We start from the raw sequence: 17,101 nt of genomic DNA on the forward strand, positions 1-17,101 counted from the left end.
ATACCCTTATAATTCTGATGTTGGTACGCTTGAAGCTGTCCCAGAGGCTCCTTACACTATCTTCGTATTTTCGGATTCTTTTTTCATTTTGCTTTTCCAGTTGGGTGTTTTTTGCTTCTTCGCATTTTGAATCTTTGACTTGATTCTTGCGCTCCTCTGGTCTGCTGTTGGGTGTCTGTATAATATTCTTTATTTCAGTCAGTGTATGCTTAATTTCTAGTTGGTTCTTTATCACAACATCGAGGGTCTCATTAGATTTCTTGAGGATCTCACTACATTTATAGGTGGTCTCACCAGTCTTTTCGAGGGCCTTACTAAGTTTATCAGCAGCTTCTAGACAGTTCTTGAGAGACCTTAAAAGTGTGGTTTTGAGCTCTATATCTTCCATTTCTGACATTTGCGTCCTGTTTCTTTGTCTCCGCATTTTTTTATCTTTTCTTGGTGCACCCCCTAGTGGTCTTTGTGCGCAGTCTTGTAGTTAAGCCTTGATTGTTGTCGGTAATACCAGGGGTGATTTGACCTCCAGGCTAACTGGCTATGGAAACCAATTCTTTTTTTTTTTTTTTTTTGACTCCACAATTTATTTATTTATTTATTTTTTATTGCTTAAAGTAATACAAAGGGTATTACATATGTGTCCATTTCCCCCCCCCCCCCCGCCCTAGACAGTCCCCTAGCCTCCCCTATCCCCCAGTGTCTTATGTCCATTTGTTATGCTTATATGCATGCATACAAGTCCTTTGGTTGATCTCTTACACCCCTACCTCCTGTCCCCCAACCCTCCCCGGCCTTCCCGCTGCAGTTTGACAGTCTGTTTGAGGCAGCTCTGCCTCTGTATCTATTATTGTTCAAAAGTTTATAATGGTCTCTATTATCCATGAATGAGTGAGATCATGTGGTATTTTTCCTTCATTGACTGGCTTATTTCACTTAGCATAATGCTCTCCAGTTCCATCCATGCCGTTGCAAATGGTAAGAGTTCCTTCCTTTTTAGAGCAGCATAGTATTCCATCGTGTGGAAACCAATTCTTAAAGAAGGTTATCTACCTAGCTTGCCCAAGTTTACAGACAACTGGTAACCTATACTATGACTATGACTGACACCAAAGGCCATTTTCCTTTCAGATTCCAATACATACTACGTCATTAATCATTTTTGTTGTAATTTTGGAATCGTTTTTACACGTTAGATTTTATATTCAGCATCTTTACAACCTCTTGTCACATTATTTCTTACTAGGGGCCCGGTGCACGAAATTCGTGCACTGGGTGTGGGGCAGGGGGGAGTGTCCCTCAGCCCAGCCTGGCCCCTCTCATATACTGGGAGCCCTCAGGCATTGACCCCCATCACCCTTTAATCGCAGGATCAGCCCCTTGCCCAGGCCTAGGCCAGAGGCCTCCGGCCCGGGCACCGGGGACCCACAGCTGTAGCAGCCCCGCGATCGTGGGCTTCGCTTTAGGCCCAGGCAAGGGGCCCCTAGCTCCTGGGACTGCCAGCTTCCTCCTATCACTGGCCAGGGTGGCAAAGGCACCTGATTCTCCGATCATGGCTGGGGGGCAGGGCAAAGGCGGCCTTTGCCCTGCCCCCCAGCTCTTAGCTCCCCCCTGGGTTTCCAATCACTGTCAGTGGCAGGGGGCTTCTTCCTGCTTTCCCTTTCACCTCCCTGCATTGTGCCTACATATGCAAATTAACTGCCATCTTGTTGGCAGTTAACTGCCAATCTTAGTTGGCAGTTAACTGCCAATCTTAGTTGGCAGTTAACTGCCAATCTTAGTTGGCAGTTAATTTGCATATAGCCCTGATTAGCCAATGAAAAGGGTATCGTCGTACGCCAATTACCATTTTTCTCTTTTATTAGTGTAGATTATCTCAGCTACTATTTTTTTTTTTAAATATATTTTATTGATTTTCCACAGAGAGGAAGGGAGAGAGATAGTCAGAAACATCGACAAGAGAGAAACATCGACCAGCTGCCTCCTGCACATCCCCGATTGGGGATGTGCCCGCAACCCAGGCACATGCCCTTGACCGGAATCGAACCTGGGACCCTTCAGTCCGCAGGCCGACACTCTATCCACTGAGCCAAACCGGTTTCGGCAGCTACTATTAAATGAAACTATTCTCTGAAAGATACTTGTTCTCTCCTTTCTCTATCAGTGATATTTTCTGTTTGCAACTCCTACCCAACCTTTAACATCTAGCTCATACTTGCCTTCTATACCCATATGGACCTTTTCTTTCTTTTTTATTTATTTATTTATTTATTTTTATTTTTATTTTTTTTTATTTTCATATGAACCTTTTCATTACTCCCAGTGACTAGTGATTTTTTTTCTCTTCTGAACGTTTATATTCCTGTATTTGCTGTTATGTAATTACTTTGTAATAAATATTATTTGAATTATTCCTGGATATGAAATGCTCATCAGTGAGTACAATAACATTGATATATTTGAAATAATAGATATAATATAAAAATATATAGTAACTGGTATGGGTAAGAAAATTACTGCTTAATTTATATATGAAGAAAAACAAAAATTACTGTGGATTTAAAGGACCTATCCAAATTGAGACATAATTTCCTTTTTGGAAATTCTTGGCTCCAAACAACATATGATTTAGTTTTTATTATCCTACTAGAGGCCGATGCATGAAATTTGTGCAAGAGTAGGCCTTTGCTGCTGTGGGTGGCTGCCTAGATCCCTCCCTCGCAGCCATGGCAGCTGCAGCCCTAGCTTACTCCGGAAGGATATCCAGAAGGACGTCTGGTCTAATTAGCATATTACCCTTTTATTATTACAGATAGGTTTTATAGTAGTACAGCACAATGCAACATAAGCTAAATACTTAAGAACCTGAGTTTATTTCTCAGTTCCACTTCTTTCAAAGTGTGAGTTTGGGCAAATCACAAGTTTTGATCCCTCATCTATAAAATAGGAATACTTTTCTTGTTACACTCACTTTTTAGCTTATTATGAAAATCAGATTAGATAATACCAGTAAAAACTCTTTGTAATTTGCTAAATGTGTTTGATGGCAGTGTAATTATAATGTGTGTGTGTGTTTTTAAAAAAGATTGTATTCACTGCAACATCTTTCTTTTGTTTTTAATTCAGTTTTCCACAGGCTACAAATCAAACATTGCTAGATAAATTTAAGCATCAACATGAAGAGAATTCTTACATTGAATTTCCAGCTGTGATGGAGCCTGCTTTCACCATAAAGCATTATGCCGGGAAAGTAAAATATGGGGTAAAGGTCAGTAAATTTCATATTGCATATGGCTTTAGGGTAGAGATGTATTCTTAACTCTATACCACACCACCCTCTTTGTAGGTGTGGAGGCTCTTCATCAGTAACAATTAGTGACATTATTATAAGGATTATTATAAGGATACTACTAAAATTTAGATTCCACCTTGTAATATATTACTGTCTTAGGTGATGTTTCTGTTGATTTTTTCTACATATAAACCTGATATTAGTCCATTCTAATAGCCTTTTTAGATCTGAAAGAATAGATAGTATCAGTATGTCTTAAATGTACTAGTTGATCTTAATAGTTTGTTGAATTATTCTCTTCTCTACATCCATGAGGCCTGACTGAGGCTTCATGTATTTATGCACCATTAGGAATTTGTGAGCTTGTACTACTAATGAATTTATTAAAACTCTTTAACTCCTATGGAAGGAAATATTCATAATTTTGTTCAGTTCTTTTTTTGGTAATTAACACGTTAAGCGCCCAGCCTGTTTTGTCTTCCGAACGGGAAGTACAGTGTCAGTCACTGGTGACTGGGCGCTTAATGTATTAATGAGCTATTATCTTTCAAATATTTGATGTTTGAGCCTGCCATTTAAGACAATTTCCCAGGCAAGACAGTGATGATATGGAGACTAGTGGAGCAATATATTTTCTCTTGGATCTTGAGGTAAGAGTCAGAATTAAGATCAGTTATTCAGGAAGTGTTTATTAAACACACAGCACGTCAGACCCTGAGCTTGGTATTTGGAATGATACAGTAATAAAGTAAAATAGACAAATATGTCTATATACATACTAGTGGCCGGTGCACAAAATTTGTGCACAGGGTGTAGGGTATCCCTAAGCCCGGCCTGCACCATCTCCAATCTGGGACCCCTTAGTGGCAGTAGGACACTCCTTTCACAATCCGGAACCACTGGCTCCTAACCACTCACCTGCCTGCCTGACTGCCTGATCGCCCCTAACCACTCTGCATGCCGGCCTGATCGCCCCCAACTGCCCCCCCTTCTGGCCTGATCACCCCTAACTGCCACCCCCTGCTGGCCTGATTGTCCCCAACTACCCCCCACTGCTGGTTTGCTCGCCCCCAACTGCCCCCACTGCTAGCCTGATCGCCCCCAACTGCTCCCCCCACATGCTGGCCTGCTCGCTCCCAACTGCCCTCCCCTGCCGGCCTTATCGTCCCCTGCTGCCTCTGCCTCAGCCCCACCACCATGGCTTTGTCCGGAAGGTCTCCCAGTCTAATTAGCATATTACCCTTTTATTAGTATAGATACATACACACACACACATTTGTGTGTATGTGTGTTTAAGACATACACACATATTTGTGTGTATGTATGTTTGTGTATAATATAGATAAATGGGGCTATGTGCTACTAATGAATGGGTTCTATGAGAGAAACTAGTGAAATATTAGATTTTCAATTTGTAGATCTATGAAGACCTCTCTGAGAAACTCAGATTTTGAGAGATGGCCTGAAGTAAACGTAAATATATATATAAAGCCTAAGCGACCCGCCAACTGGCCAGTAGCTATGACGTGCACTGACCACCAGGGGGGAGATTCTCAACTCAGGATGAGAAACCACAGGCATGGAAACATGGAACAGACTGAGGAATCTCAGAGGGAAGGGGAGAGGGGGGAAAGAGATTAACCAAAGATCTTATATGCATACTAGAGGCCTAGTGCACAGATTTGTGCACTGGTGAGGTCCCTCAGCCTGGCCTGCAGGGATTGGGCTGAAACCAGCTCTCTGAGATCCCCTGAGGGGTCCTGGATTGTGAGAGGGCACAGGCCAGGCCGAGGGACCGCCAACCAGTGCACGAATCTGTGCACCAGGCCTCTAGTCCTATCTAATAACAGAGAAACATGGTAATTAGCCGTACGTCTGCTACCCTTCCCATTGGCTAATCAGGGCGATATGCAAATTAACTGCCAGCCAAGATGGCGGCCAGCAGCCAGGCAGCTTGAAACTAACATGAGGCTTGCTTGCTTCAGTGACGGAGGAAACCAACGTTCCCCGCCTGCCTTGCTGGCCTCTGAGCTTGCAGTTTGAAACATTGTTACAAATATAGAAGCTAAACAAAACCCCAGAAACCTGCTTTCAGCCAGCTGGGATCTCAGAGCTGGAGTTGACACAGTGTTTCGATTATAGAACCCAAACAAATCAGATTCCTGCTTTCAGCAGCCAAGGCCTAAGAGCTGGAGCTAAGCCTCGGAGCTAAAGCTGGCCCAGAATAAAAAAAGAAAAAGAAAAAAAAGCGGTTGGGAGCTTCAGTCACCCAACAGCCTGAAAACAGCCCTCAGCCCCTCACCCAGACTGGCCAGGCACCCCAGTGGGGACCCCCACCCTGATCCAGGACACCCTTCAGGGCAAACCAGCTGGCCCCCACCCATGCACCAGGCCTCTATCCTATATAGTAAAAGGGTAATATGCCTCCCAGGACCGGGATCAGCGGAGCCGCGAGGCCTCCCGGCACCGGGATCAGCGTGACAGGGGGCAGCGTCCAAACCCCCTGATCGCCCTGCAGCTCTGTGTGTGACAGGGGGCGGGGCCACAGCCTCCCTATCCGCCCTGCTCTGTTCATGACAGGGATAGGCACCCCAACCCCCAGATCAGCCCTGCTCTGTGCCTGATACGGGGGAGTTCCCCAACCCCTGATGGCCCTGCTCTGTGTGTGACGGGGTAGGGGCATAACCTCCCCATCGGCCCTGTCCTGAGTGTTACAGTGGTGGCGCACCAACCCCCTAATCGGCCCTGCTCTGTGGGTGATAGAGGGCGGCGCCCCAACCACCCCCCATGGGCCCTGCTCTGTGTGACGGGGTAGAGCCATAACTTCCCCATCGGCCCTGCCCTGAGTGTGACAGGGTGCGGCGCCCCAACCCCCTGATCTGCCCTGCTCTGTGTGTGACGGGGCGGTGCCCCAACTCCCCTGTCGGCCCTACTCTTGAGTGACGGGGGAACTCCCCAACCCCCTGATCGACCCTGCTCTGTGTGTGACAGGGTACGGAGCACCAACCCCCCTGATGGGCCCTGCTCTGTTGATGACAGGGGGAAGCTCCCCAACCCCCTGATCGACCCTGCTCTGTTTGTGACAGGGTACGGAGTCCCAACCCCCCTGATGGTCCCTGCTCTGTGAGTGACATGGGGCCACGCCCCAACCTCCTGATCCGCCCTGCTCTGTGTGTGACAGGGTGGTGCTGCAACCTCCCCATTGACCCTACTCTGTGTGTGACAGGGGGCGGTGCCCCAACCCCCCAATCGGCCCTACCCTGAGCGTGACTGAGGGTGGCATCACAACCTACCGATCCTCCCTGCTCTGTGCATGACAGGGGCCGGCGCCCCAACTCCCCTATCAACCCTGCCCTGAGCCCGACCAGGGGCTGCACCTAGGGATTGGGCCTGCCCTCTGCCACCCGGGAGCAGGCCTAAGCCAGCAGGTCATTATCTCCTGAGGGTTCCCAGACTGGGAAAGGGCACAGGCCGGGCTGAGGGACCCCCCTACCCCCAAGTGCACAAATTTTTGTACACCGGGTTCTAGTCTCTATTATAAAAAGCCACGACCAAATGACTGGTCACCAGGAGGTGCATGGAGCACCTTTTGGTCCCTCCCCCCCAACCCCCGAGTTGATCGCCATGGGGGGGTGGCGGCGGGCTATACTGGGGACTGTTGAGCGGCACCAGGGACAGGGGGTGGGGGTGGTGGGCGGTGGGAGTTTTGTGGTGCAGTCCAGGAGTGGAGGGTACCTTGTGGAGCAGTCACGGTGCAGGGAGTTTCGCGGAGCAGTCGCGTGGTGGGCGGAGTTTCATGGAGCAGTCCAGTGGCGGGAAGAGCCTTACAGAGCAGTTGCGGGGCGGGGGCGGATTTTCGCGGAGCAGTTGCAGGGTGGGGGGAGCCTCACGGAGCATCAGAGCATGGAGGGGCAGTGGCCCCGAGCATCACGGATCGTCCTGGGGCGGAGAGCTTCACATAGCATTGCAGGGCGGCAGAGGTAATGCAATGGAGGCCAGGCTAGGCCTAGGGACCCTACTTGCACACGATTTCGTGCACTGGGTCTCTATTGTAAGAATAATTGAAAACAAGCCAATGTTACTAGGTTATAGTGAACACTGGATCTAGTGGCATAAAATGAATTCAGAGAATGGAAAGCAAGTTAATTCTTCAGGGCTTTTAGATGAAGTTAAATGAATTTGTTTTTTGTTGAAATTATTATGGGTAGCCATGAAAAAATTAGGTTAATTTTAAAACCTGTTGAGGTGAATTGGTAAGATAAACTGAACCACAGGGGTGGCAGTAGAGTTGGAGAAGATCTAGATAATTATGAAATATATTTTAGAGGTATAATCAGTAGACCTTATTAAGGGATTTTAGGTGAGTAAGTAACTTTTGGCTATAGCTGATGGATAAATTTGATGTGCTATTTTTTCTCAGATGGAAAAGACAGGAAGGAATAGATTTTAGACCAAACATTAAGAATAGCAGAGCAGAATGGTGATTACCAGGGGCTAGAACAGCAGTTTCAAACCAGTGGTCTGTCCACTGGTGGTCCATGAGGTCTGAAAGGTTGGCAACTGCTGGGCTAGAGGGTGGGGGAATTGAGAAGATGTTGAGCAAAGGATTCAAACTTGCAGTTAGAAGATGATCATAATCATCTCTAAGTTCTGGAGACTTAATACACAGCATTGTGATTATAATTAATATTATGATTATAACTTAGTGTTCAAAGTTCTTAAGGAACTAGATCCTTTTTTTTTTTATGAGATCAGATCTTAAATGTTATCAACACAAAAAAGAAATGATAGTTATATGACTTGATGGAGATATTAACACTACTATGGTGGAAATCATATTGCAACATAAATGTATTGAATCAACATGTTTACACCTTATGTTATATGTCAGTTATAACTTAGTTCAAAAAATATTTTAAAATGCATTTTAAAACAAAAACAAAATAGCTTGAGCTATAACATCATATAGTGAGTTACATAGTATATAAATCTAAAGTGTATGGATTTCCTTCATGCCCCTTCCCTGCTCATTCTCTCTTTCCCAGAGGTAACCACTATTCTACCTTTTTGTCCTAAATTTTACTTGTTATTAAATTTCAGATAAATGGAAGTATGCAGTATATACATTTGTGTTTGTGATTATTCATTCATATTATCATATAGGTTGAAAGTAGAAGGATGGGAAAGAGATATACTATGCAAACCCCAACTAAATGAGGTGGTATATTTACATTATTATTTGACAAAGTAGACTTTAAGGCAAGAAGTATTATTAGAGATAAAGTGTCAGATTTTATAACCAATAAAAGGGACCAGTTCAACAGGAAGACATAATCATCAAAAGTTATATTACTATATAACTTCATTTCAATATACACTGAGTGGCCAGATTATTATGACCATGTGGTGTTTGTAGGCAAATCCTATCTAATAAAAGAGAAACATGGTAATTAGCCATACGTCCGCTACCCTTCCCATTGGCTAATCAGGGCGAAATGCAAATTAACTGCCATAAAAGATGGCAGCTGGCAGCCAGGCAGTTTGAAGCTAACATGAGGCTTGCTTGCTTCAGTGACGGAGGACTCCAACGTTCTCCGCCTGCCTTGCCAGCCTCTGAACTTGCAGTTTGAAACACTGTTACAAATATAGAAGCTAAACAAAACCCCAGAAACCTGCTTTCAGCCAGCCGGGATCTCAGAGCTGGAGTTGACACAGTGTTTCGATTATAGAACCCAAACAAACCAGATACCTGTTTTCAGCAGCAGAGGCCTCAGAGCTGGAGCAAGAGCTAAAGCTGGCCCAGAATAAAACAAAAAAAGGAGCGGTTGGGAGCTTCAGTCACCCAACAGCCTGAAAACAGCCCTCAGCCCCTCACCCAGACTGGCCAGGCACCCCAGTGGGGACCCCCACCCTGAAGGGTGTGTGACCAGCTGCAAATAGCCATCATCCCCTCATCCAGGCTGGCCAGGCACCCCAGAGGGGACCCCCACACTGATCCAGGACACCTTGCAGGGCAAACCAGCTGGCCCCCACCCGTGCACCAGGCTTCTATCCTATATAGTAAAAGGGTAATATGCCTCCCAGCACCGGGATCAGCAGAGTCGAGAGGCCTCCTTGCACCGGGATCAGGGTGACAGGGGGCAGCGCCCAAATCCCCTGATTGCCCTGCGGCTCTGTGTGTGACAGGGGGCAGGGCCACAACCTTCCTATCCGCCCTGCTCTGTTTGTGACAGGGGAAGGCGCCCCAACCCCCTAATTGCCCTGGGGCTCTGTGTGTGACAGGGTGTGGCGCCCCAACCCCCTGATCGGCCCTGCTCTGTGTGTGACAGGGTGCGGTGCCCAAACCCCCCCTCCTACCCCCCTACGGGCCCTGTTCTGTGTGTGATGGGGTAGAGCCATACCTCCCCATTGGCCCTGCCCTGAGTGTGAGAGTGGCGGCGCCCCAACCTCCTGATGGGCCCTGCTCTGTGAGTGATAGAGGGCAGCGCCCCAACGCCCTCCCACGGGCCTTGCTCTGTGTGTGATGGGGTAGAGTCATAGCCTCCCCATCGGCCCTGCCCTGGGTGTGACAGTGGTGGCGCCCCAACCCCCTGATCGGCTCTGTTCTGTGGGTGATAGAGGGTGGTGCCCCAACCCCCTGATCTGCCCTGCTCTGTGTGTGACGGCACGGTGCCCCAGCTCCCCTATCGGCCCTACTCTGTGAGTGACAGGGGGTAGCTCCTCAACCCCCTGATCGGCCCTGCTCTGTGCGTGACAGGGGGCATCGCCCCAACCCCCTGATTGGCCCTGCTCTGTGCGTGACAGGGGGCGGCGCCGCAACCTCCCCATGGACCCTGCCTTGAGTGTGACGGGGCGGTGCCCCAACTCTCCAATCAGCCCTGCTCTGAGCCCGACCAGGGGCTGGACCTAGGGATTCGGCCTGCCCTCTGCCACCTGGGTGCAGGCCTAAGCCAGCAGGTCATTATCTCCCGAGGGGTCCCAGACTACGAGAGGGCACAGGCCGGGCTGAGGGACCCCCCTTCCCCCCGAGTGCACCAATTTTTGTGCACCGGGCCTCTAGTCAGGTATAATTTCACGCTGAAGTTGCTAGAGGGCCACCATTATAAATAGGGAAGCAGGTTGTTTACCACAACAGTAGAAGTGATTTTTTTTCTGAAGATATGGGTAAACAACACGATTTAACAGGCATTGAACATGGGATATATGTTATTATGAGTGGCCAGATTATTATGACCACCCCGTCAGTACTTTGTTAGACCACCTTTTGCCTTCAATATTGCGGCAATTCTTTTTGGCATTGACTCCACGAGATGTTGAAAGGTGATGCGAGGAATCTGACACCATGCCTGATGAATAGCACTGTCCAATTCTGTGAGATTTGATGGTTGTTGAACCAGCTGCCTGATGGGTCTTTTAACTTTGTCCCACAAATGCTCAATTGCGTTGAGATCTGGTGATTGTGGGGGCCACCTAAGCAAGGTAAATTCTCCCTCATGTTCTTGAAATCACTCCTGCACAATACAAGCACCGTGGCATGGCGCATTGTCTTATTGGAAGAAGCCATCTCCATTGGGACATGCCATCAACATGATAGGATGAACTTGATCGACAACGATACTTAGGTATGTTGTGCTATTCAGACGTTGTTCCACATGAATTAATCATGCCAGGAAAACATGCCCCAAACCATAATACTGCCCCCACCAGCTTGAAGGGTTGTACTCATGCATGTGTGGTGCATGTTTTCATGCTGTTTCCGCCAAATTCTCACTCTGCCATCTGCATGATGCAACTGGAAACGTAATTCATTGGACCACATGACTTTTTTCCAATGCTCGACTGTCCAATCCTTGTGTTCCTGTGCGAATTGGAGACGTTTTATCTTGGTAACTGCAGACAGCAAAGGTGTTTGAACAGGCCTTTGGCTTCCATATTCCATATGATGCAGTGTATGGCTAATTTGCCTACTAATGTCAGGTGGTCATAATAATCTGGCCACTCATTGTGTGTGTGTGTGTGTGTGTGTGTGTGTGTATCCCACATTCAAAGGCTGTTAAATCGCGTTGTTTACCCATATCTTCAGAAAAAAATCACTTCTACTGTGGTGGTAAACAACCTGCTTCCCTATTTATAATGGTCTGGCCCTCTAGCAACTTCAGCGCGAAATTTAGCTAATTTACCTACAAACGCCATGTGGTCATAATAATCTGGCCACTCAGTGTATATAAACCAAAAGGAGAGCAAAAGTAGAACTAGACAAGTCCATTTTTCACAATTATAGATTTTAAGACATAATCTCTTAGTATCTAACAAAATAAGCAGGCACAAAATAAAAAAAATTAAACTATTCTCAAAAAGCTGATATAATTGGCATATCATAAGGATAACTAGACAGTTTTGGGGTGTTTAGAATTTAAATAAAATTCTTCTGAATAGCCTATGAGTCAAAAAAGTTATAATAAAACGATAATACTTAAAATTGAACATTAATGAAAATACAACATATCAAAATGGTCAGATGCATTTAAAACAGGGACTTAAAACTTTAAATGCATACATTTAGGGAAAATGATTAAAAAGTAATTATCTAAGCTTCCACGTTAAGAAACTAGGAAAAGAATAGCAAAGGACCCAGCAATTTTACCTGGGTATTTATCCTATGAAACCTAAAACACTGATTTGAAAAGACATATGCATCTCTCTTTATTGCAGCATTATTTACAACTAGAGGCCTGGTGCATGGATTCGTGTACCAGTGGGGTCCCTCAGTATGGCCTGTGCCCTCGCAATCTCGGACCCCTTGAGGGATGTTGAACTGCTAGTTTCGGCCCGATCCCCACAGGCCATGCCGAGGGACCCACTAGTGCATGAATCTGTGCACCAGGCCTCTAGTATGCATATAAGATATTTGGTTAATCTCTTTCTTCCCTTTTACCTCCCCCCTTCCCTCTAAGATTCATCAGTTTGCTCCATGTTTCCATGCCTGTGTGTTGAGCCTCTGCCCCTTTGGTGGTCAGTGCACGTCATAGCTACCAGTCGAATGGTCACTTAGGCCTTTATATCCATACAGGCAGTCCTCGGGTTATGTTGGACTCGACGTACATCATTTTGTGGTTAGGTCGCCATCTCCCATTTATTTATTAAAAAAAAAAAGTTTCATCATTTCCATGTATGTACATATGTGCTTTATGTTTTTCATTATTTACCACAAGTAAAGGTCAGGAATTGTTATCTTTCTTTTAAATTTTTTGTACTGTTTCACTTCATTACTGCTGTGTATGTGCTCCATGTGAGTGACGTAGATGCTTATGTAGGTGGGTTCCAACTTATAGTGAAAATCACGTTACGTCGTGCCATAGGAATGGATCTCTGGTGTAACCCGAGAACCTACTATACTAGATGCCCGGTGCACGAATTCATGCGCCAGTGGGATTCCTTGGCCTGGCCTGTGGGATCGGGCCGAAACTGGCTCTCTGACATCCCCTGCGGGGTCCTGGATTGCAAGAGGGTGCAGGCCAGATTGAGGGACCCCACTGGTGTACGATCAGGGCCAGGGAGTGATGCAGGTGGTTGGCCAGCCAGGGACGGACTGTGGGAGGGCTCCAGGGCATGTCTGGCCCATCTCGCTCATTCCCGATCGGCCAGACTCCAGCAGCAAGCTAACCTGCTGGTCCAGGCTTCTGCCCCCTGGTGGTCAGAGCATGTCATAGTGAGTGTTTGAGTGGCCTTAGCATATCATTAGCATATTACACTTTGATTGTTTAAGATGACCGGACACTTAGCATATTAGGCTTTTATTATATATGATGATGATAGAGATAGCCAAGATTTGGAAGCAACCTAAGGGTCCATCGATAAACAAATGGATAAAGAAAAAGTGATATATATATATATATATATAGTGGAGTATATGACTCAGCCATAAAAGAGAATGAAATCTTGCCATCTGCAACAATATGGATGGACTTATGGAATATAATAAGTGAAATGGGTCTGTCAGAGGAAGACAAATTCTATGTGATTTCACTTATATATGAAATCTAGAAAACAAAATAAATTAATAAACCAAAAATACTCATAGAAACAGATAACATTTTGATGGGTTTCCAGATGGGAGAGGCATTGGGGGGCATGGGTGAAAAATGGGAAGGAATTAAGATGTGTAAATTGCTAGTTATTGAAACAGTCACAGGTTGTAAAGTACAGTAGTAACTATGTATGGTGTCAGATAGGTACTAGACTTATTATGGTGATCACTTAGTAAGTTATATTAATATTTAATCCAGGGGTCCTCAAACTACGGCCCGCGGGCCACATGCAAATACAAATGTTGTATTTGTTCCCATTTTGTATTTTTTACTTCAAAATAAGATATGTGCAGTGTGCATAGGAATTTGTTCATAGTTTTTTTTTTAAACTATAGTCTGGCCCTCCAATGGTCTGAGGGACAGTGAACTGGACCCCTGTTTAAAAAATTTGAGGACCCCTGATTTAATCAATAGGTTGTATACTTGAAGCTAATATAATATTGTATGTCAACTGTAATTGAAAAGTAAAGAATTATTTTAAAATACCTCAGTAAAATAGAAGGAAATAAGGGAAGAACAGAAATCAGTACAATAGAGTGCAGATATACAGTAGAGAAATTGACAAGGTTAAAAGTCAGATCCTTAAGAAGATAACAGAAATAATATAAGTAAAAGGTATAAAAAGTAACTAATTATTGAAAAAAAGATTCACAGATTATAGATATCAGAAATTAAAAAGGAGACTTAATTACATAACTTACAGATATTAAGAGGATATGAACATTTCATCAACAAATTTGACAACATAGATAAAATGGAAAATTTGATGAAAAATGCACATTACTAAAACTGACACCGGAAAATATAGGAAAACTTGAAATCCCATGTTTGTTAAATAATTTAAACCAGTAGTTTAAAACTTTCCCACAAAGGAAATTCCAGGACTGCCTTGTTTTACTAGACAATGCATTCTTTCAATTTTGAAATATAGAAATATATGTTAGACGTAACAAGAAAGATCTGAGCTGGAAAAACAGATTTGGGCCTCATCATATAGGTATGTTATTTATTTATACCTAAGGTAGTGCTTCAAACCATCATTATGTTTGAGATCACCTGGTGTAAGATGAATGAAAAGAGTACATAAGACCAGATAGTAAGAATTTCTAATATGAAACCAGCAGTGGAGACAGGGGTAGCATAAAAAGTAAGTAGTAAATCACAAAATGTGATAATAGAAACCAAGAGAAAAGAGTTTCAAGTAGAATGATGTGACTAGTTTATGAAATGTATTTAGAAATCTAGACCTATATAGACAGAGAGACACAACCATTACATTTGGAAAAGGAAGGTCTTTATCAATATTTGACAGTCATCATGGTAAACAATACTAGAATTTTAGGTTTTACAGTGTAGTTATAGGATGGGATGGTCTAGGGGTAGTAAAGATTGATGTTTCAATTCTTGCACTGGTACTTACTATGTTTAACTTTTGGCAAGCTTCTGTACCTCTCTGTTTACCTATCAATGAAGTGTAGCTTTTATTTGATTCTACTATATTGAGTAATTGATAGAATTGAGTAGTTTATGTATAGTGTTTAACTTAGTGCCTGACATCTTGTCTGCCCTTGGAATGTATTATTTAATATGATGATGATAATGGCAATGGCGATGTTTTGGATTTGAAAGTTATTACTTAGTTTTACTAACTTTTATACAAGTTTCAAGAATAAACTGTTTTGTGTATTCACAACTGTAAACCTACTTTTGCCCCACCCTTTACTCAAAGGGTATTTAGGGAAAAGCCAAGGACGAAGACTTCTGCCTGTTTGCCCCCTTTTTCCTGTTCTTAGGTGAACAAAGAAGAATTAGGAAAGGAAATCCCTAAAAGTAGTAGGATGAGCCCAACTGCCTTTTGGACATCAGGGTAGATGACATCATATTAGGCATGTTCTTCATAGAATTCTGAGCTAGATCTATTTTTTAAAGCTGAACAAACTTGTAGTGATTCACTCCAAGTTTTGATCCTTCCATCTGGGTTTGGCTATAGCCAAATGCCCAGACTATACATATCAGTCTGGGATTTCCTTCCAGTAAGCTTCTTGCCCTCCCTATCATTCTGTGGGATATTTTAACCCATTTTATTGTGTTCTGTCCCTTCCAACCTCCATCCATGCTTTGGCAGGGCTTTTTACTGCTTATTTACAGTCCTTAAGTACTTACTCAATTTTAAAAAATCTATAGGCAGATGATATCCAAATGTATTTTCTGAAATTTCTGTAGGACTCTAGACACATATATCCATCTGCCTACTTGATGTCTATATGCGGACATAGTATAGTGCTTATGGGTGGTTGTATTTGAACCTTTGTTCTTCCACTTACTGTGTGATAGGGGCTGAGATAGTTAACCTCTTTATTACTCAGTTTCCTCATCTATAAAATAGGAATAATATTAACTCAAGAAGTTGTTAGGAGAATGAAATGAGTTTAAATAAGACAACACGTGTAAAATGCTTAGAGGAATTTCAACACATAGTAACCTCTTCATAAATGTTACTTGCTATTATAATATCCTTACCATTTTAAACTTAACTTGGACAGAATTGATCTCTTAATCCTTATTTCCTATCTCCGCACCTTCTCTTTTCTCTAGTTTTCTCCATCCTATCTAATAAAAGAGAAACATGGTAATTGGCGTACAACCGCTACCCTTCCCATTGGCTAATCAGGGCGATATGCAAATTAACTCCCAGCCAAGATGGCTGCCGGCAGCCAAGCAGCTTGAAGGGAACATGAGGCTTGCTTGCTTCAGTGACGGAGGACTCCAACGTTCCCCGCCTGCCGCTGCAGGCCTCTGAGCTGCCAGTTTGAAACATAGTTACAAAAATAGAAGCTAAACAAAACCCCAGGAACCAGCTTTCAGCTAGCTGGGATCTCAGACCTGGAGTTGATACAGAGTTTCGATTGTAGGACCTAAACAAACCAGATACCTGCTTTCAGGAGTGGAGGCCTAAGAGCTGGAGCCTCAGAGCTAAAGCTGGCTCAGAATAAAAAGAAAAAAAGGAGCAGTTGGGAGCTTCAGTCCCAGCCTGAAAACAGCCCTCAGCCCCTCACCCAGACTGGCCAGGCACCCCAGTGGGGACCCCCACCCTAATCCCGGACACCCTTCAGGGCAAACGAGCCAGCCCCCACCCATGCACCAGGCCTCTATTCTATATAGTAAAAGGGTAATATGCCTCCCAGCACCGGGATCAGGGGAGCCGCGAGGTCTCCCAGTACCGGCATCAGCATGACGGGGCAGCGCCCAAACCCCCTGATCGCCCTGTGGCTCTGTGTGTGACAGGGGGCGAGGCCACAACCTCCCTATCGGCCCTGCTCTGTTCCTGACAGGGGAAGGCGCCCCAACCCCCTGATTGGCCTTGCTCTGTTCTTGATAGGAGGGAGCTCCCCAACCTCCTGATCGCCCTGCGGCTGTGTGTGACAGGGTGTGGCGCCCCAACCCCCCCCCCCCACGGGCCCTGCTCTGTGTGTGACGGGGTAGAGCCATAACCTCCCCATGGGCACTGCACTGAGTGTGAGAGTGGCGGCGCCCCAACCCCCTGATCGGCCCTGCTCTGTGGCTGATAGAGGGCGGCGCCCCAACCCCCTGATGGGCCCTTCTCTGTGCATGACAGGGGGGAGTTCCCCAACCCCCTGATCGGCCCTGCTCTGTGCGTGACAGGGGGGAGCTCCCCAACCGCCTGATCGGCCCTGCTCTGTGTGTGACAGGGGGCAGCGCCCCAACC

General features: G+C 45.2%; 1 protein-coding gene across 13 annotated transcripts in view; it reads left to right on the forward strand.

Annotated features, from left to right (window-relative positions):
- Positions 1–17,101, forward strand: part of MYO9A (myosin IXA) — a 483,806-nt gene that overhangs the window by 248,439 nt on the left and 218,266 nt on the right. For all 13 annotated transcript variants that reach the window (XM_059658301.1, XM_059658294.1, XM_059658330.1 and 10 more), the window contains exon 13: positions 3,121–3,262. In XM_059658301.1, coding sequence (XP_059514284.1) covers positions 3,121–3,262 — 142 coding nt within the window. The remainder of the gene's footprint in view (positions 1–3,120; positions 3,263–17,101) is intronic.

The sequence above is a fragment of the Myotis daubentonii genome, chromosome 1 (genome assembly GCF_963259705.1).
Source record: "Myotis daubentonii chromosome 1, mMyoDau2.1, whole genome shotgun sequence".
NCBI lineage: Eukaryota > Metazoa > Chordata > Mammalia > Chiroptera > Vespertilionidae > Myotis > Myotis daubentonii.